Below are 22623 nucleotides of genomic sequence, written 5' to 3' on the forward strand. Positions count from 1 at the left end.
TATTATTATTATTATTATTCATTTGAACAATTGTGTAAATACTTGGCTTTGCTTTTTATTTCCAAATAACGTCAGTGAGCATTTATCAGAACCCTAATTTTTTCATTGAAAATTAGTTTTTCAGTGAAAAAACTTGGTCATATAAATCAAATGGTGGAATTCTCATTCTCATGAGACTTGGACCTAGGTTTAGAAATTAAATTGACCAGAAAATCAATTTTATTTTAGGAAATAGTTACCCATTTGCTCTGCCTTGATTTTGAGTGCCCAGTAGGAGATACAGGAATGTCCAGTACCAACACTACAATCTAAGGACATTTCAAATATGTATCTTTAATTTCTTTGAGAACAAAAGTTCTCTATGAGAGAGGTCTAATGGAAGGAAACTCTGAAGCTGTCAAATATTGAGATTCAGGCTAGGAATTTCAGGTGGTAGACTTATATCAAAGCTTGTGAAAGCCTGGCTTCTCAAAGCAATCAAAATTATTAAATAGTAGATTCTTATAAAATGTTTTTTTTTGTCAAACAAACCTGTGAAATTCTTTTCTTTACCTGTAAAACAATCCATTGTCCAAGTTGAGATGACCATTCAGGCACTTCAGTGCTGAGAAGTTATGTGAAATTAATCTACTGATAAGCAGAAATCTAACATTTCACGAGATGTGGGTTCAGATTTTACCATAGAGATGCAAATATCAATATGAAGAAATTTTTATAATCTTTAATAAAGCATTGAATCAGATATTTTATCATAAAACAACCAATTTGTGGTCATACATTTCAATGTGTTTTCATTTTTCAAAGTAATTGTACTGTATTTTATTTATGTATTTTAGGCACGGAAGGGGCAGTGTTTGGGCACTCTGTGGAGACACCCCATATCAGAGCAGAGCCTTCCCAAGACCTCAAGTAGGTGTTGTTCAAAAAGTTCTTTTACAATCAAGTATTCTGATAAGTAATTAAATCTTGACTAAAAGCAAATATCTGCATAGTAATATATACTGCCTACTTAATATCTGATATATATCCAAAGCCATGGTAAACTCCAATTTGTTCCAACTAGTAAAAAAACCTCTACAAACATCTATCATACAAAATGTAAAATACATTACTTTTTATAAATTACTTGCCTCCTGTAGCAGAATCCTTGAGTAGTATATATTTCCCACAGATTGGAGTAGTCAGGAGTTTTTAAGGTCAAATTAGTCCAGTACTGTTTAATAGCGTTGGACCCAGATTTTGATTTTTTGATGAATTGTCACAAAATTTATGTCCAGTTTTTTTTTTTCGTTTTTTTTTTTTTTTTCTTCAAGTGGTGCTTCCGAGTGGTTGCTTTTTCTGAATACTACACACACAAACTTAAAAAATTAATTACCAGGTGTGGCTACATTCATAAATGCAAAAATTCTGAAGTTTTCTATACATACTCACAAAAAAGGAGAAATACATAAGTAGTAAAATATCAAATATAAAAATTACTAAGGCATCTGTAGACGGAGAGAGGGAAAAAGTTTATAGTGAAAGATTTTTTTATTTTTAATTGCATGAATGTACACAACTAAATACTAATTTGTAATTTCAATGGGTGACTAATGACTATATGACAATTGTAGAAAATCACAGGTTCGTTTTTCTGTTTCTCTCAGCAGAACAATATAGACTTTGATTCTGCTATGATTCCCAAACTTTCTGTATCTATCCCTTTACATGCATAGCAGTGTCTACAATAAATTGCTACAGAAAACCATTGTTAAATGCCCTTCCTTATATTTGCAAAGGCATCTGGGATCACTGACCAGCAATGATGTTGCAGAAATCATGTGCAGGAAGCTACCCATGTGGACAAGTTCGATCACTGTATGTGTGGTGTAAATTTCATCACTTGCACTAAACTTTTCAAAGTAATGTAATGGTTTGAAGTCTTCCAGAGGATCTTACTCATTAGATTTTTACCCTAAAAATCTCTATCCCCTGCCAAGACTCCTGTAAGTCCTTGGTTGAGAGTAGTTGTAAAAGCATTTATTAGTAATGACCACCAAGGTGGTATCGTCTCTTATCAAAGGGAGTTCAGCAGAAATCTAAGTGGAAACATAGCAAACTTTTGCTTTTTCAGGCATCCAAAATTTGAGTAAGAGGGTGGAACTTGTCCCACTCAAAAGAATAAGGAGATGCTCCTTTGTCCACTTCTTTCTAATATTTAAATTTTAATAACTGAGTGAAAATGTGTCGTAAAATAAATAAAACTCTGTCTTCAGGAATAATTTTAGTATGTTTAAAGTCACCTCATGTTGCTCGTGAAACTTACATATCAGGCATTCACTTCTCCTGTCTTTTGGCTTTATTCGTTGCCATGGTGCCCGTTGTTGCTTAATGTTTTCCAGCTCCACTCTTCCTTCAGCTTATTTTTCCAAGGTGGACTTAAATTAGTGAGAATTTTCTATTCAGCTTTTTGCCCTCTCATTAGTAATGAACTTAACTCATATTGATGAAGCAGAAACCCTTGCTGTTTGGGTCAGGAAGAAGTAGCTTATGAGTAAGTGATTTTATTCTTAATATGTTCAGTCTATAATGATCTGCAAGGTTTTGTGCACATGTACTCTTATGCATTGGTGAGGATTCAGTGATATTCCTTTTTAAAAACTCAATATTTTTAAATTATGACAACTACTCTTAGGACAGAGATTTCTTGGCTTTTGGCATTAATCCTTCTAGAAGGTAATTTACAGATAATTTTTAACCTTGTAGCTTGACAGAACTAAAAATAGTTGTGGGTTTATGCGTTGTTTTCTGTCAGCAAAGTACAGTTAGACACTCATTCCTTTGAAAATTCCAGTTACCATATGCCTTTTACTCATCTTATTTAAAAACAAACAATGGCTGTGAGATTTCTGATGTCCAAGCCCTGCATCCATTTGCTCCTGTGCCACCCCAAAAAAACCCTTTTTTTTGCTAATTTAAAAAGTGTTGCCAGAAAGCAGTGAGTTATAATTGAGATGACTGTTTGCCAAATACACCCAAAGAACTAGGTTATCAACCCTAATATGACATTTCCCCTTGGTCTCAGAAGCTACTGCTGTCACAGAAACAAAACAATACCAGATCCCGTTTCCTGGCCTCAGACCCAACTGGTACAACATTGTAAAATCATTTTATCCTTTAAACCAGAATAGTTACATCCCAAACACCAAGTGGAAATGGTCTTTGACTCATACTACCCTACAAACAGTGCCTGCAGTTTATCTGGGAGATTCATAAATGATTCTCAATTGTCTTTCAAATATGCCAGGGACTATTCAGCTGCATAAATAAAAGTTCCAGTGGTCTGGCCTGGGTCCTAGCACTTTTTAATGTTTTAGCATAAACTTAGCCAAAGTGTCCAGTAGACCATACTGGCAGTCCTAAAATGATGTATTTTTCCAAACGCTGCATCCCTGTGCCATGGAACTTTTGAAATTAATGGTAACATGGGAGAGTAAAGAGTTTGCTGAGTTGACATTAAATTTCATTTTTTCAGCAGACACAGGTGATTGTAGTTTGACAGCAAGTTGCAGTGTGCAAATAGTATATGAGGCTTTAAGAATACTTGTATATTGGGCTTAAAAAGAATTTACATTAGATTGTTAATTAAAATCTAAATTATCCTATATTTCATGTTGGAATATGTATTTATGGTTAAATAATAAAGCTCAGACATCAAGATATTAGTGTATATATATATATTTATTTAAAATGCTGGAAAACTATTCAGAACTTCAGATATGTGAAACAATTCACTACTGAATTTAAAAAGTAGAATTTTGACCCCATTGATTACTGGGAATAAAATTAATCTATAACATTTGGACTAAGATTTTGATACCCACAAAGCTCATAGTGTTTGCCTCCAGAGCCCTGGGATTTTAGCTCAATATGTTCTGGATAGGGAGTAAAAAAATAAAAAGTCACATTTGTATTATCTTCATATATCTAAACGTTCCTTATCCACTCTTTGTTCTATAGCCAGATTTTTAGATTTTCAAACAGAGAAACATTTGTAGTATCTGCTATTAAAAATGTGTTATGTAAAAATAAAATTCTGTTGAGTTAAAATAATTCCTTCCTATGTGTTCAACCACTTTGATCACATCTTTCTCCTGTCTTACGTTTTCAAATAATAGCTTGTGAGGTTTTGCTTTCAGAAAATGTTTTTTCTACAGTCCTTTGTGAAAGCTCTTTTGGGTCAAGTCCTAAAAACTAATTAAATCTGACTTTCATTAGCTGGGATAAGTAGCATAAAAGAATCATGCCTTAGAATCAGGAATATGAATTATATCTTAATAATTTAATTTTCATAGTTCTCTCACTACTTTTTCTCACAGGAGCACAGTAGGAAAACTAAACTGACAATATAATAGGTCTCCAAATATTGGCTTTAGGCTAGTAGTGCATTAAAACATGCTGCACTAAGCAGTAATATCCATGCACAAAAGAGGCAGACAGTAGTTAAAAGCAGATAGCTTTCCCCTCAATAACCTCTTTAATAAGAGGGTAAATTAATTTGTTGTTGTTCTTTGGAGATAAATGCAGGATCAAATTTAAAGGTTTTTTTTCTCTTTTATGTCAAACCTGACACACTATCAGCTAATTCTGCAAGCTAGTGCTAAGCATAATAAGATGGGAGTTGATCAAGCATCAAGGAATCACCCAAGTTAGTAGGATCCTACTTTACCTCTGATAAGAATTAAAAATACACAGATCTTACACAAGTTTGTTTCACAAAGACTTGCCTGATGGTTTGACAGAGCCATCTTTTGTGGCATTTAACAGGTGGTTTACTAATAGGGCAAAATAACTATTTTATAAAAGGCTAGAGCCAGAGAGGCATGGGAAAAGAATTTTGACATTTACTTGTTAGTCATCTGAGCAGGTTGAGAGTAACAAAAGCACTGAGAGTAACTAAAACACTGAGACTCTTCATCTTTTACCAAGAAATCAAATAATGAACCAATTTTCATCAAAGAGCAGATGATGCAGTAGAGCAAAAAAAAACCAGCTTCCTTCCTATGCTGTTTTAATGATATCAGGTTCTAGTTACTTTCTCAGTATTACTTTTTAATAAAGTAGATATATTTAGTATTTTGTGTTTGGTGTTTAAAGAGATTTCAGTGTTTGAACATGAGGATTTTCAGAAATTTGCTTGCTTAGTCTTATCCCTAGCTGTTGAAAATATATATATTTATTTTTTTTGTAATGTCCATGTACCTTAAATAGAGGAATGCAGTAAAAACTTAAAAAATTGTCAAAAGTCTTTTTTTACATGTGTGTATTATATATCATATATATATGACATTGAGTTAAATGGAGACAAAAGCCATTAATAAAAGGTGACCATTACTATGCAGATAAAACACAGTAGGCTCTTAAAACAAATAATTTTATTTAGTGTTCAGTAATGATTATTATTTTTGACATTTGAGAAGGGAAAAGGGTCTATTGGGAACAGAGGTATGACGGAAAAAAAGTATTGCTGTTACAACAGATAGCAAAATCCATTGAGTTTCATGTGGTTAATTTAGGGTGTCTCTACCCTGATATGTGACAGAACTAAATACTCATATTTACTATAAAACTTTCAAACTGTAAAACAGACACTGTCGGACTGATGGTTTAGTAAAGGTATTACTTCTAGTGAAATGGATGGAGAAAATGGATTTTAAAAGTCATCTGGTTTGTTAGACTCCTTAGTCTGAACTCACTAGTATACAATGCTTTATAATATTGTTTTAAAATATTTTAATGAAATAAAATATTTATTAAGGGCTTGAAGATAAGTAAAAATTGGGATGAAATAGAAGTTGGATAGATTGTGCCAATCCAGATAAATATTTTTCCCTTGATAAGATACTTGATCTTCTAGGACACAGAAAATAGGTAGATCTCTCATCTGGAGATTAAGTATTTCATATAGGGCTATATCTAATAAGAAATAGATAGGCAAGATAGAGAAAAGTGCACTTAAAGAAATGTTAAGTGATATATTATAAGCATGTATTGTTGAAATCCATCCTTTAGCCTGGAGAGAAATTACAAGGAGAGTTTCTTCAGAGCTGATCTTATTTCCAGTTTTAATAAGTCTTCTTTGTACCAAAAGGAGGTAAACAAGTTTGGAAGCACTGGCAATCAGATGTTCTTGAGCGCTAGAAGGAAAATACTATGAAACTCAACAAATTTCATTACAGAAATTAGTGTTTTGCCTCTCAGATGCAAGAGTTTCTGGAATAGCCTTTTGAAAGGAACAACAGGGACAACTAAAAATCTTTATTATAAGTGACTGGGTGTTGGCTTTATGATTATATCATGCTTTCAGGAACACAAAGATGGACTCCAAGCATAGCTGTCTCAGGCTAACAGGGTTATGAGTGTAAATATATTACTCTATGCATCCTATCTCAAAAGTCATATAAAGCTTGGAATGATAGAAAGCATTTGCACAGTGCTGAATTAATGAAACACAACTCTGCAGACTGATGTGAGGGCAGCTGAGGACCATTCTTTACATTAAGTCTTCTCAGGTATAAGAGCTGCTGTGACCACCAGAGGTGCTCAGAGTCCGAAGGGGAGATACTCAGTGTTTCAGTAGTGCCCCACTGTGTGCTCTTGGCTCCAGTGACACTTGTTCTATCTGAAGTTGCTCCAGGGCTCTTGCATTGCTTTCAGACCCAAACTGCTGCTGCATGTTCTAGTTCAATGTAGTTCCAGCCTAGGACTAGATATGAAAGCACATGCTTTGTTCAAGTATTTGACTTTTCACAGATATTCCAAGTAGAAGTGTGTAACTTTTTAAAAAAAATTGAAATTGAGCAGCAGTCTTCAATACCTAGGGGGTTATTGTTAGTGACGCCAGAACTAATTTCTGAAATCCTTTGGATTCTAAACCAAATACAGTGTTGTTCCACTTGTTGTGGAAGTTTTTCTGATTAAAACTGATTTGAAATACTTCTTATAGTCCATAAAACTTTTATTATGCATCATTAAGGCCAAATAAGTCTGCTTTAACATTCGTTGTATTTTCCTTTCCTGTCTTATGATTTTAAGTGAATAGGCTTACTACTGCAATAATAAAAAGTGCTATTTATGTATTTTTTTAACATTTAATTTCCTTATTTTTCTTTATACTAAATTTCTCTCCAGAGTTTTTTTCATTCTACTTGTTCTTTTTGTCCTTCAAAAAAGAATCTCCATTTTGTATGCCACTCTAGCCACTTTCCCAAGAAAACAACACTTCCTAATTTTGCTGTCTCCCCTCATCTCCCTGATAATTTGTGAACCAGCTAGGCAGTTTCATCCATACTTGATAGAAAGGCAAAAGATCCTTAAGTTTCTATGTGTTTTCTGCAAAAACTAGAGATGCTAACAGGAAATCAGCTAGTCTTATTAGTAATTACTGCTGGCAGTTTACCTGTTTGTATACACACAGCTTCAAACTAACCTCAAGTTCTGACATATCTTGCTTTATGATCATGTCGTGGTTAAAGTACACAAAGGACAGGGATTTTCTAAATAGTGTTGTAGTAGTGGATACAGGGGGTATGGTTTGGGTTCTTCTCCTAGCAGCATGTTGGAGCCAGACAAAGGATCTGAAACTCATACAGGCTGTGTATAAGAACAGGTTCAGAGGATGGGGGATTGTGTGTTGGATAGTTACAGGGAGTACATGAGTTTATAAAACTACCAGTTCTTCAGTCCACCAAACTGCTTCTATTGCTTATGTCTATAACTATATGGAGAACTCCAGAGGCAGCCTAAAGAGTAGGGAAAATAAATTATTTTCTGTACCTTACCCTGCAATTTTTATTCTATCCTTGGTTGTTTTTCAACATAGAATTCACTTCCAAAAACAAAGAAAAGAGCTATTTTACTTCTTCGTAGTCTACCACTCTATTTTATCTTGTAGGTTTTTTCCAAGATGCTGCTTGCCCTAAAAAAATGACGGAAAGTAAGCTCACCAAACCTTTTTCTGCTGGGGAGTATATTACAAGCTCTCTGCTGTGCTTAATCTACAGAGGTTGAGGCAGACCTGTCAAAAGAATTTCTGCAGAATGATTTTCCACATCAGATGCAGTTTCCTCAAGATGTGGATCAAAACCAGTTTATCTCACCTAAAATATATCCATTTATATCAGCTTAAGGCCCTTTAGGGAAACAATATTGAAAATGTCATTAGGAGATTGTCACTTCTGTCACTTCTGAAATCACGGGAAGCTAATGGTTTTCAAAATGAGAAGATTTTATGTCAACCCGTTCTCGTGTGTTTCCAGTTGTTCAAAGAGCCCAGTTTATCTCTTCAGCCTCACTCAGGCAAGTAAGATGTTCAGATCCTACTCTTGACAGCCACTTGAGCATTATCTGTGGGCATGTTGCTTCAATCTCTTTCTGTCAAGATAGATTTATATTTTAAGGAAATATATTCTGAAAGACAATTCATGTAACAAAGCAATTTCTGGAAAGGAAATAAACTTCATATAAGAGTGTTTATCAGATCAGCAGGGCAAGTGTAGAAGGGGTTTCAGGTCAGAACAAAAGTAGGGAAGATTATGGGAAGGGGAATGTTTTTGGGTGGAATAGGGGTCTTTCTAAGGTGTCAAGGCTATGAGGAATCCATTTCCCATTCTTTTCCTTAAGAGACTATTTTGGATCATCTCATACGCAGATCTTTGTCTCACCTAAAAGTTTAGACTTTCAAGTATGTTGTGGCATTTCTCTAAGAAATTAAGACTCATGCTCAAAACCTTACATTTCTTCTAATTTTCTTGATTTTCAAAGGTTTCAGTTTTACTGGACTTGACATTCTCAAACGCATGGTATTTTATTACCTGAGATTCCAGTTAGGTTTTTGGTTTCTTATGTTCTTAGTATCATTTCTGTTTTTGATAATTTCCCTGTCCTTAGCTATTGTGGCTACACTCTTACCCAGTCTAAGAAGCAACAATGCATTACAGTCTCTTTAACCTTCCTCACATCACCTGCTTATTTTGTCCAGCTCTTGCTTTAAGCATTTGCCCTCTCCAGCACTCCTCACCTTTCCTTGATGCTGCTTCAATTTTTCTAGTAATTTAGTAGTATCACTGAAAAACTATTCAATGACATTTTGTTCCTTACTTTCCTCCTCAGTAGCTAATATTTTTTATATTCTTAGATGAGGTTTTTTATTTCCATATGTGCTGAAATTGTTTTACTGATTTATCATCTATGTCAAATAACATTAAAATACTCTGTTGTTTCAAGTATCTCTATGATAATGCAGACCCACTGAACTGAAACCTGTGACACATCCAAGGCAATTAGAACTCAGATTTGACTCCAGTGAGGTGATTTTCAGGTTAATGGGAATTTCATGTCTTTCAATAAAGGCATGCTGACACATGCCACAATCAGTGATCTGCTGAGCAGAGACGTAACATGAAATGCTATCCAGAATGCCCTTCTACTGTTCTGATTTAAGTAAAAATGTTCCCTCTTTATGTAAGTTTCTTGTCCATGAGTGGCAAAATTAGATATGGGGGGAGTGGCGGGGGGTGGAATAAGTCATGTTGATATTTACTGATTTAGACCATTATCTATTTCATAAAACACCTCTTTAACTTTCACAGGAAAGTTCTGTTACTTAGGACTCATTCTGTGAAGCCACAAATTAGAGAGTCGAATTGTGCCCTTAAAGGTTAGATTCCCATATAAAGCAAAAAAAGTTTCACATGAACATATGAGAATTTTTCTTGATAAAAGATAATTGATGATCAGTGAACAATATTAAGAATTCATGAGGCCTGCACATTTACCCTTGCATTTCAATAAAAAAAAGTAAAATAAGCATTTGGTTAAAAAGTTTGGAATACAAGCTCCAGGAAAAATAACTATTCTGGCAATGATCCATATGCATTTTGATACATGTAAGCATATCAAAAAGAGATTTTTAGTTACTTTTATATATATATTTTTAAAGTGCATTTATAATCTTGTAAATAATATAAGTAATGAGATTGAAATTAATGGATAGTAATTTCATTTTAATACCATTCCCACTCTGATCTCAAATGCAGCTAATTAAGAATCCTCTGTTTGAGTAGTGACAGTATCTTAAAAAAAAGGCTTCCAGGGTTTTTGTGACCATGATCATAGAAGTCCCTGGTTATTCTTTATGGATACTACTGGAGCTTGCAGCCTGACTCTCAGGAAATGGACTTAATGGAAACCCTAATTTTATCTGGCACCATCCATATTCAGTGAACTCCTTTAAGGAGTTGGTCTCACTGGATGACAGCTTCCTTGAGTGTCAGGGCAGACAGCTGTTCCTTTTTTTTTAAAGAGAAATTGAATGAATATATATAATTTTTTTTAAAATTGAGGTTTCTGGAAAACCATTTTTTCAAAATTATTGGTTGGAAAAAAATTGTTTCACTTGTGGAAGAGGAAGGCCCTGTGTTCTATGGGTTTCCAGTGTTGTACATGCTTGTTTGCAATGAAGGAGCAGGAAGAGGGATAGTGATAGACTTTGCACATCCTTTTGCCTTCCCTCCTCCTCTTTGGGTATCTTACCTCCCTGCAGCCCCACTCTGCCACACACTTTATCTGCAGGCAACAAGGTCGATGTCACAATTATTTTAATCTAAAAAAAGGTTACCAACTCAATGTGTAGATTTTCCATGGGTTTTGTATTTGACAAGCTTTTTTAAATAACAGGATTCCTATGCAAACTGAAAAAAGCCACAACAGTGTGTGTTGGCAAGACTGTCATATATAGAAGTTAAATACTTGGAAGTACTGAAGTATTTCTTGACCCCCAGGTGTAAAGATGCCAGTAAGGAAGAAACGACTACCTGCTGTATATGTGAGATCTCTACAGCATATTTTTATATCCCCTGCTTTGAGTACAAATTCCAAATGGGTAGACGTTCATATCAGTCATTTTACGAAGCAGCATGGGTTGAATCCACTGCTTAAATAGACAGGAAGAAAATAAATTATTTACATCTACACAGGAGAATCTTCTATTTTCTTCTATTTTAAGATATACCTCTGCTAGACTACAGAGCAAAATTAACATAGGTAAATAATATCCCATGTGAGTATGAGGGATATTCAAGAGGTAAATCTCAAATATTTATTAAAATCTAAATGAAACCTTTTTGTTAATTTTAAAAAATATTTTTCTCTAGTAAAATCTGGGTCAGCTTGTAAACAGAATATACCAAATGAAAGCGAAATGTTCCTGCACTTCTGATGAGAAATATTTTAATACGTTCAAAGGAACTTATCCCAGATATTTGAAAAGTTTATTTTTTTAGCAATAATTCTTTAATGAATTCAATTCAAATTCATGTAGCTTTGATCCTCTGAAACGTATCTTTTTTCACAAATTAACCACTGATAATTAAAAAGAAAGAAGCCCTTCCCTGCTCTCTTTAGATCATCTGTCTGCATCATATGTAGCAAATCTACAGATTATATTATTTATCAACCTCTTTTTAAAAGCCTCTTTATCTTGCCTACAGTGTTGTACTTTCTGTCTAATAATAGCAGCAGTTACCTTCGCCATCATAGCTGTTTGTTGATGAGAAAAGAAATACTAAAATGTAAACGTCAATGTGACAAGCCATAGGTAGTCTGAAAGGAAAGTAAATTCCTGATATGCTAGTGTAATAATGCACTTTGCTTTGGCAAGATGAATATTTCAGTGTGGAGTGTTACAGTATGTTCATAGGAGAGATTAAAGTTTTCAGAAATATGACAAAGAAAAATGTATCATAAAGATGCTGCATATCAAACATAATTTATATCAAAACATGGAGTAAATAATCTGTTTGTATAGGCTGCTACATTTCCAGTAGCATGCTGCAGATTGCACAAGTCACTTTTCAGATGTAGATCATCCAAAGAAGAATAAGTAAAATAGTAACTACAAAACTGATTTAGGCATTCAGTTTTATTTACAGATGGGTGCTTATCATTATCCATTAATTGACTTTTCTACCACATTATTTGATATCAGAAAATTGCTAAAAAATCTATTGTCTGAAAAAGAAATTTCTACTCCACAATGTGTAGAATACTGATATTAACAGCTCCTGAAATTCAGAAGTTAGTAGCCCAAGTATCTTCATTTCAGACAAACTGGAAGTTATGTTAATTTAGTTAATGAAAACCAGCAGTGAAACTAGACAAAACAGCTCTGAGCTATGTGCTGTCGTATTTACAGAAAAAAAAAAAAGAAAAAAGTTTGAGATTCCTCAAACAAAATCACAGTTTCTTGAAAATGCTCCTAAATATTCTCAAAAAATATTGCTAAATACCTGCTGAAAAATTTTGGTCAGGTCTGAGAGTGGTTTTGATGTATGAAGCCAGAAATATTTCTGACTTTGCCAATATCCACCAATTCAATGCAATAAAAGTAGTTAAGCGCACTTTTGTCTTCATTATTACGAAATGGCAGCTGAAACCACTGAGAAATGTTTATATTCCAGGAAGGTAGGTTATAAATCAGAAATATATGCTGCTGAAAAATATGGAATGGAAGCATCCAGTCATTTAACATTTATACAATTCAGTTTCCTTTTAAATTCAAGGTAAAATCTCATTAAGGCAACAGAGTACTTTCAAAAGCCTAATTTCCAAACTTTATATGGTTTCTAAAAGGTTTTGAAAGCTCTTTTGCTGCTGTATTAAAGCCATCAGTAGTTCACAAGCCATCACCTGAAAAACACTGATGTACACGATTAAATATTTAATGGTATTTAGATTCTTCTCTGGTATAAAGAACTGCAGACCTTCGATCAGCTTCTCCCTTCAGAGTGTCAAAAATGAAAGAAAATTACTTAGCACTGATAGAAATACAGATTTTTCTACTGCTCCTATCTACATGCATAAGCATGTAACCTTTGGGGTTTTATATATATATATACATAGCTACAACAGTATTTTCCTCTACTTGGATATCTGCTTTTAATAGTTTCATTTTGTGTTGCCAAATACTTGCTTTCCTGTTTGTTTGGGAGTTTTTTGTTTGGTTGTTTGCTTCTGGGTTTGTTTTATTTTTTCCCATATTGAGTGTCCATGAGATATAACAAACAGAAATATTTCACAGACACAATCTCAGTGAGATCACATGCAAATGTGGCATTTTTATTTCATAAAGATAATCTATCACTATTCTATACACTTTGAAAATTCAGTAGTTGAAACACACTGAAATTCTCTTGTTCCATTGCTTGGCAGATCTTTCCTTCAGCTTTTCTGTAGCAAATTCTTTGTCAAACTATTGTTTCCTTTATAGATCTCATACTGTATTACAGTTTTGGATGGATGTGACCTAACACTCAAAATCTGTTGAGGAGGGAAATACAATCTTTTCTTCAAGCTACTCATTCTGTACGTTTCTATCATTAATGTATTTCATTTTTTTAAAAATCCCTTGTTCAGGTAAAGTGGAAATGTATTATATAGCTAGGATATAAATAGATTAATAGACATTTCCCTCGCTATGCAATAAGTCTACAGCTGAACACAACCAGAATCCAAATTTTTCTTTCCTAATTCAATATAATTTTCATCAAATCATCTTTGCTATTGAGAGTGTGAGCACGACTTCTACAAAATCCTTGCATTAGTAGTTCCCTTTCAAGAGAAACCTGTACAAAATGGTGAGATAACGTAGCTATAAAAGTATCATAGCTCTGCATTAAAGTTGATGGAGGATCTTGAGTATAAGGCAGAGACAAATTGAAAGACTGACAGTAGAAGAACAACTGTTGCTTGGAGGACAAAGACCCAGTGATAAGCATCTTAACCCTATTATGACAGGGCTGTAGAGCATAATGAGTATTTTGCAGAACCAAAAAAGCATGAAGACAAACTCCAGTAATAAAGACATAACAGATTTTCTTTTCCTCTGTTTTTCATACACAATGCTGCTACTCCTACCTGAAATATGAATGAGCCTGTGAAGGCAAAGTCATTCTAATGAGATTTACATCATTATTTAAAACTTTTAATGTGTTTGGGTTTGTTGTTTGTTTGGGGTTTTTTTTTTTTACTTAATTGAACATTTGTCACTGGTCACTAAACAGACTTTAGTTATTAACCTGTCATTACAAAAGCACTCACAGAGACATGTGGATTCTTACGTACCTGTATTTCAGCATTAGTACAATCTAGTATATTAGGTACTAATGCTGGAAAGCATCACTAAGCAGACACGCTTCTATCAGTACATGTTTAAATGCTGTCTTAAATAGGAATAGATTAAAATACATATTTATTTATTTTTTCTTTCTCCAGGCCATAAAGAGTAGTGAGAGAATCATACATACAACTGATTTTTACTTCTTAACCTTTCCAAATATATTTAAATGTATGGAGGAAAATAAGGTAATCAGTAGTCAACATGGATTCACCGAGGGGAAATCATGCATGACCAATATGATACCCTTCTGTGATGGAATGACTGACTGGTAGATGAGGGGAGAGCAGTGGATGTTGTCTACCTTGACTTCAGCAAGGCTTTTGACACTGTCTCCCATAACTTCCTCGTAGGTAAGCTTAGAGAGTGTCAGTTAAATGAGTGGACAGTGAGGTGGATTGAGAACCACCACCAGTGGGTTGTGATCAGTGGCACAAAGTATACAGTTGGAAGCCTGTAGCTAGTGATATTCCCCAGGGGTCAGTACTGGGTCCAGTCTTGTTCAACATAATAATCATTGACCTTGATGAAGGTACTGTTATGTACTCTAAGCAAGTTTGCTGATAATACAAATCTGGGAGGAGTGCCTCATGCACCAGAAGGCAGTGCTGCCATTCAGTGATAGGCTGGAGAGGAACCTAATGAAGTTCAACAAAGGCAAGTGTAGGGTTCTGCATCTAGGGAGGAATAACCCCATGCACAAGTTCAGGTTAGACATTGACCTGATGGAAGGCAGTTCAGGGGAGAAGGATCTGGGAGTCCTAGTGGGCAGCAAGTTAGCCACGAGTCAGCAATGTGCCTTTGTGGCCAAGAAGGACAATGGTATCCCAAGGTCCATTAAGAAGAGTGTGGGCATCAAGTCAAGGGCAGTTATCCTTTCCCTCTACTCTGCCCTGGAAAGACAAAGAGCTGTTGGAGAGAGTCTAGAGGAGAGCTACAAAGATGATTGGGGATTGGAGTGTCTCTCTTAGATGTGAGACCTGAGTCTGAGAAGACTCAGAGGGGATCTTACCAATGCTTATAAATATCTTTTAAAGGGTGGGTGTCAAGAAGATTGGACCAGATTCTTCCAGTGGTGCCCAGTGACCAGTAATCTACAAAACCCACCTGGATGTGAACCTGTGCAACCTACTTTGTCAGGGGGGTTGGACTCCAAAGATTACATCCAACCCCTACCTTTTTGTGATACTGTGATATCTGCATGTATTGAGGACTTTGGGGCTGGGTGGTTGGAATTCAGTGTGAATTTTCTCAGTGCTTGTTTTTGTCTTTCAGACTTGAATCTCCTACTAGATCTTTGGTGATGGAAGCACCCAGGGGAGTGCAGGTCAATGCAGCTGCAGGAGACTTAAAGGCTACCTGTAGGAAAGAACTGCACTTACAGTCCACAGAAGGGGAAGTAAGTTCAGCTGGTAGCAAAATGCTCTACAGCTCTGCCCAGAGTTATCCAAATATGAGAATAGTTTACTCAGCAGCAAGATAAACATCACAAGAAGTGTTCTGCATTTGCCTATGTTAAAGTAATTTTGGTTTAGCTTGCTCAATTATTTATACTTATTTGCTTGTTGCAAATATTTGAATCACCAAGTTGCTTTCACAGTGGAAAATTTATTAGTTAAATGACTGTAGATGAGAATTATCTTTAAGAGTCAAGGAAAAAGCTACCTAGTCCTTCAGCATATCTGTGAGACAGAGACAGCTTGATAGTGGTAAAAAATTACTTTGGATGAAGCTGACAAACTAAGGAAGAGAGAAATTCGGATTAATTTGGTTTAATACTTCATAAAATCATGATGAAGAGGTTTAGTGGATTTACTCTGTGTGTGGTTTACTTCCTTGAACTGTTACTATCTCTGTAAGAAGGACAGAATGCTTCAATGATATGTCCACTATGCTCTTTCATCAGTGTCTTGTTTCGGTGATGAGCTTGACACAAAAATATTTTGGTATGGTGTGAAGTCATGAAAATGGTTTAAAGTTTGCTCATTGGTTTGGTCTGTGTATTGCAGAAACATGAAAAATTACTGGCATGAAAGTCCTTCCATCTTCAATCCTTAATGTTATAGCATTTAAAAAAAAACTTGTGCAGGGGTACCAAAGGCTCTCAGATTTCTACTAGACACTTTGGAGAAATTGTTAGATTTTCAAATTGTTCTCAATGGGACTTGCCAGGTTACAGCATTTTTAGAAAACCCGTTCTTTACTGTAAATATCTAATGAGGAATGTAGCTCTTACCATATTTTTTTTTGCCATTTATGTTTACTTTTTGTAGTTTTACCAAAAGTTCCCAGGTACCTTACAAACTATCCAAATGAGCGACAATAAACAAAACCAGCATTCACATCTGTGACAGATAATTCTTCCTGCGATGCACACTCTTTGCATTACAATGCAGAAAAGAACATTTTCAGCGAATATACTTCATCAAAGTTGATACAACTATCTGTCCTGCATAGTTAAAGCATGATATTTTCTTAATCCGGAGCCTCAAATATTTATATGCCACAGGTCCCATCTTATTTCTGAGTTTCTTCAAAAACCAGCTCTTCCCATAATCTCTCATCTTTACTTACCACCTTTCTAAATATGATGTCTGTGTTAGTGTTTCCTAAGCTTGCCAAGATACCAGTAGGGACAATCTAAACTTCTTTTAATAGTAAATATAATTCTCCCTCATCTTTATGCTTTTTTGCAGGTATTTTTATTGCAAGGGCTAGAATTTCCTGTAACCTTTCCTGATTTCCCTCCATAAATCCCTATCAGGCTAAATCTAGTATGCTTCCTACATTTATTAACATAACTTTTTCACTTATAATGTATTTCTTTGTTCTTTCTCATCATGATACTGCCAGACAGAACATATGATACTCAAATGAAAATGAAAAAGAAGGGCAAAAAAAGCCAAAAGAAAGACTTACCTCTCCTCAATACCCCATGATCCCTGAAGCAATGTTTATATCTATAATGTCTTGGTTCAGTATTGTGCCTCTCTGTAGTGCTCTGTACAAATATTTAATCTATGGATTCGTCAGGCATTTTTGTCTATATCAACACTGTGAGTTTATTGCATGACTTCTAATTTTTCTTAAGTATTTAATACAACTTAGAGAAAATATAGTTTTGGAAATAATGTCCTATGACCCTCAGTTGGACTTTGACAATGGGAAACCCAGAAAATTTATAATGACTATATTATAATAATATTAAACAGAATGGGAATTTTATTCAGTATTAAATGCTTTGTAGGGAAAAAAATGCCAGTGTTAAGCAGACTTGGCATATTAAAAAATCAATATATTCCTCTGTGTGGCACATATGTTATTTCCAATGTAAATGTTTGATGGCTAGTTATCAAAAAACAAGTTACCAACCTTTTGCCACTACTTCCCAAGCAGCTGTTCTGTAAACATACATTTGACAAAAGTTCAAAGTGTCTATTTATCTCTTGCATACTTGCAATTCCAGTAAGATCTGTAAAGATCTGTACCCTTAATCCATGGAAAAATGTCATCCTGAAGCCTGACCAATGCCTTTATAGTATACCGTTTTATCTCTTACACTGAAAATGATTTGAGGAAAATGCAGAAACACTTTGGAAGGCATATGATGAGCTTCCACAGCACCAACGTTTGTGCAAAGTTACCCTGGCCACATTAGGGAATTGCTGGACTAATTTACATTCTGATGTGAGGAAACAGCTTACTCAAATATCATCAAAGATATGTAAATTACGATTTTTCTTCTATAGCATAATTATTTCTCTAATATGCCAGAAAATAGTGTCATCTGGAATCAACTAGGTATAGCCATGTAGCAGAACACTTTGAATTTACTGTAGATTAATCTACAAAAATATTTTTTCCTTGTATTTAAGAATAGCTTCAGAATATTTTTTAAGAACTTAAATGCTTTTATGAAATACTCTTCCTCCAGCCTTATTTCTCATGCAGTAAAAACTCTAGCCTCCCACATCATAAACCAAAAGTCTCTGCAAGCATTCTGAATTCTGCTGTTTGATACATTTTCTTTGTTTACTGCAGTATTATAATAATCCTTTTACCCCTAATACACACTATAATGCGTGATTCCAGACTGCATACAGGAGGCTGTAATTTAAACTCAGATTCTGCTGTCCTTTAGAAAGCTCTTGAGCTGCACCCTTGTGAGTCAAAGCATCAGCAGAATCCTTTGATTCAATTACAGCTTGGCATTTAGTTGTGAACTATGTATTATTCTATAAATAAACCATAACCAATGGTTTAAACCAGCAATAATTTACAAGGAAAATAAGATGTGAAGTTCCAGGCTCTAGCTGAATCTCTTGGTTCACATAAGAAGAAAAGGAACATTTCTTGTCTGGAAATTGAACACCAATGTCTGCTAGTTGACTCCTCCTCCCTTCACATATAAACACAATGCAAAAATACATATTTGTTAAGAATTCTGTAGATACAGGATTTTGCTAGGCACAAAATTATGTTAGAATTTAACATGAAACACATTATCATATAATGGTAACAAGCTTAAAGGATTATTCAAGGTTGTCCACTCATTGGTCTAACAGCAAATTTTAATGGTTTTGACAATACATCAGCCTTCAAAGGAGAAGGCTGCTAACTAGTCTCAGCTCTTACAAGGCTTGTGCAGATGCTGTGTGCTTTTGCAAGCAGCTTCTATGTAAACTGGGCCCTGCACTTTCATTGCATCCCATTGACTATTAAAAAATAAGTACACAAAAGGAGAAAGATGCACACAGGCTTCTCATTTTTACAAACATATTCATACTAGTCACCCTGTCTGTGACCTTTTCCTGTTTTCTGCTTTATGCCCTTGCATTTCCTTGTCAAATTACACTTCTTAGCATCATTTGTAGATAATAATTGGCAATTTCTGTCATAATGAGGCTGATCCCTTGGTGAGGTCTATAGCTGTCACAATAAAAATGAGAGTGCACTTTAACAGACAAATTTTACTCAACTCAGTGTAATAACCAAGAAGCCAAGTTTCTATTTACACATTTTAGCACAACACAGTTTATGAGGCATACACCCAAGATTATTTTGTAGAGACTAACACATGAATACAGTGCTAACATTTGATCTCTAATCCTATCCAGTAATCTCTAGGTCCAGGAGATTTATTTAGCACAGAGATTAATACTTCATAAAACTGGAGTAATCTTCATTTATAAGTCTAACCAACAGTACCATTTTAAAGCCTTGTTTTTGGTGGGGGTTTTTTGTGGATGGTTTTTATGTTTTAAACATAAAAAAAGAAAACACACACAAAAAAAACACACACAAAAAACCAAACCAAAACAAAAAACCACAAAAATAAACAAAACCACACACAAAAAAAACATGCCTAAACCCATTACATTATCCAAATATATTTCAATAAAATTACCTTGTTCTGCAAGCTGCTTTCAGGAATACAGACGAATGGCTGATCAAAGGCAACAATATTTCCTACATCATTTCAATTCAGCTAAGTTATGTTTGTTTGAGATTAAATGTTTGCAAAAAAAATGTAGATATTTTATCTGAATGAAATGAGTTCAGTAAAAAATAAACAATGGCAGGCTCTAGAGCTCAAAGATCCACTGTTTATTCGCTAAAAATAATCCAACAAATGTGTGCTGCACTTTGTTTTCATGGCCTTTTTTCATGGTATTAAATGGTTGATTTGTCACTGCTGTCTGGGAGGAAAGAGATTAGGAGAAATGAATGGAAATTTTTCTGTGTTTTTAATTATTGTTTTCAATAATTCTATTAAGATGTTTTGACAGGTATTTAAAATTATTAAATGCTAAGTTATTTTTAAACAAAACCTTTCATTTTCAACTTAAAACAGTTATTAATGTGTAAGTTAATTTCTAGTAAAAACACCTTCTATGTAGAAGTCTACAAGCAAAATACAGTGTTCCGAAACTACAAAAGCAAAGAGTTTTAACTTATATCACCCAACTTTTGGGTGTTTGTTCATGGGCAAATTTTGAAGGCCAGGACCATAAGCCATTTTATTAGAAAGAGAAAAAGCAATAACAATGAATTATTCATTATATACATAAAGTATTTTTCCATCAATATCACCTTTTAATCTAGTTCTGATTTGAACGGCAATTAATGAATATGTTTTTGTACATGGTAGACTAAGTACAAATATTCCAAATACATTTCCCTTTCTGAGTTGGGTACATAAATCATAAAGGGGTCACATCTGATTGAGTGAATTTGCAAAGACTTCTAATATCATGTAGAATTTGATTCTGAGAATTCTTGTGTACAAGACTTCCATTGGCATTCCATAAACACTAGACGTCCTAAACTTCTGATCATCAAATTTCACAGCAAGCCCATTTGATCATCCCTGGAAATTATTTCCTCAATAGAAACAATAAATACACCAACAAGTTTTTGTTTCAATTGTCACCCATTTGAATGACACTGGGGCTATAACTCAGAAGTCACAATATGTGCTTGTGTTTATTTAACATGAATTTACAAAACTGTGTACTTAAAATGAAACACGACTGTAATTCTTCCATTGGAGCAGGAACCATACATTTCACTAATGTACAATATTATATCTAATATATATATATATGTGTACGTTAGTTTTCAAATCACTTTCAGTTGTTGATAGTTCCAAGCATAACATGGAGGTGGGAATGGGAGCAATGTTAACAAAAAAAGAAACTTGCCAGGGTGATTATGTCCACCTGTGTGAGGTGTAATCTTTAGAAAGAGAACATCCACCACACCAGACCACTCTTTGGCCTAAAGGTCTCATTGGTCTTGTGGTCAATTGATCTCATTCCTGTAGAGAATATATTTTTCAACACACTATACTGTACTAGCTCCTTTAGTCTTCTCTGAATATGTAGTTTGTTCAGTTTCATCCCAGTCATTACATTCATTTCACTGTTTAACTGTTCCTCAATACTATTAATCATTATGACAGATACGGTTCCAGATATTGTGCCAGCATATGTTTAGATTTTACAGTATATATGCTATCAAGTTAATATTTTAATTTTCCATTATGATTTTTCTTTTTCTCAGAACTATCTTTCAGATTTAATGAAAGCTAGTTTAGGTGACTGGTTTTAAATTAAATGTCAAAAACATAGATAAATGTTAGAACAAATGGCCCACATGAATGAAAGTACTGCAATTTATCTTACACTTCATCTTCACCTTGAATTTTAAAATGTACCAGCATTTGAAAATTATGTAGTTGAGTTTGGTGACCCAATCTATATAATGTCTTTGTATGTATGCATCTGAGAGCTTATCTAGAAGAGCAAAAAGACTAAAAAATTTCTTGCATTGTTATAATTCAGGTTAATTCTGAAGAGCCTAACGGAATGCAAAAGTTTTATTTAGTGAGATGTCATTATACTGTCTCCTTATACCAGTTGATGAACTGCCTGCCTTTCGGCTTTTCTTCATTTCTTCCACATTTCCTCCACTTTGTTGCCATTATTTATCTACGTTAGCCATGAAATATGCCTTTGCAGCGCTATATAATTATCTGTCTAATCAAACTGTACATGAATGTAGAAAATTTTTCAATGTTTATAAATCATAGAATCATAGAATCTTAGGGGCTGGAAGGGACCTCGAAAGATCATCTAGTCCAACCCCCCTGCCAGAGCAGGGTCACCTAGAGTACATCACACAGGAACGCATCCAGGTGGGTTTTGAATGTCTCCAGTGAAGGAGACTCCACAACCTCCCTGGGCAGCCTGTTCCAGTGCTCTGTCACTCTTACAGTAAAAAAATTTTTTCAGATATTCACCTTGAACCTCCTATGCTCCAATTTACACCCATTACCCCTTGTCCTATCACTCGTCATCACTGATAAAAGCCTAACTCCGTCCCCCTGACACTCACCCCTTACATATTTGTAAACATTGATGAGGTCACCCCTCAGTCTCCTTTTCTCCAAGCTAAAGAGACCCAGCTCCCTCAGCCTTTCCTCATAAGGCAGATGTTCCACTCCCTTAATCATCTTTGTAGCTCTGCGCCGGACAATCCTAACTTTTCCATTTGGCTTTATCAATTTAGCCTATCATCTCCTCTCTTGAGAGGACTTCATCAAAGAATTAGTGGAGAGCGTTTATATCTCTGTATAAAATGGTTTGTAGGAATACTTGATTTTTTACCTTGTGTCTATACCTTGCCCACAGAAAGTTCTTTCCTTCAGTTTAGTTCTTTGGTTTGTAGATAATCTATATTTTCTGGCTTGCCTTCCTCTCCTTTCCCTCTGACTGTTCTGATTAACAACAGTCTGCTGAGTAGATGACTTGCAACAAAAAAAAAGAGAAGACTTAGCAAACAACATACTTTAAAAGAATGCAATGTATCCATTCCTATCACATGCCCTACAGGCTGATTCATTTTGC

General features: G+C 34.7%; 1 protein-coding gene across 1 annotated transcript in view; it reads left to right on the forward strand.

Moving 5' to 3' along the window:
* SGCZ (sarcoglycan, zeta) overlaps positions 1-22623 on the forward strand; it is a 189942-nt gene that overhangs the window by 162468 nt on the left and 4851 nt on the right. The window contains exons 5-6 of the mRNA XM_010002488.1: positions 837-909; positions 15488-15611. Of these exons, the coding sequence (XP_010000790.1) occupies positions 837-909; positions 15488-15611 (197 nt within the window). The remainder of the gene's footprint in view (positions 1-836; positions 910-15487; positions 15612-22623) is intronic.

The sequence above is a fragment of the Chaetura pelagica genome, unplaced genomic scaffold, assembly GCF_000747805.2.
Source record: "Chaetura pelagica isolate M959 unplaced genomic scaffold, ChaPel_1.0 scaffold67, whole genome shotgun sequence".
Classification (NCBI taxonomy): domain Eukaryota; kingdom Metazoa; phylum Chordata; class Aves; order Apodiformes; family Apodidae; genus Chaetura; species Chaetura pelagica.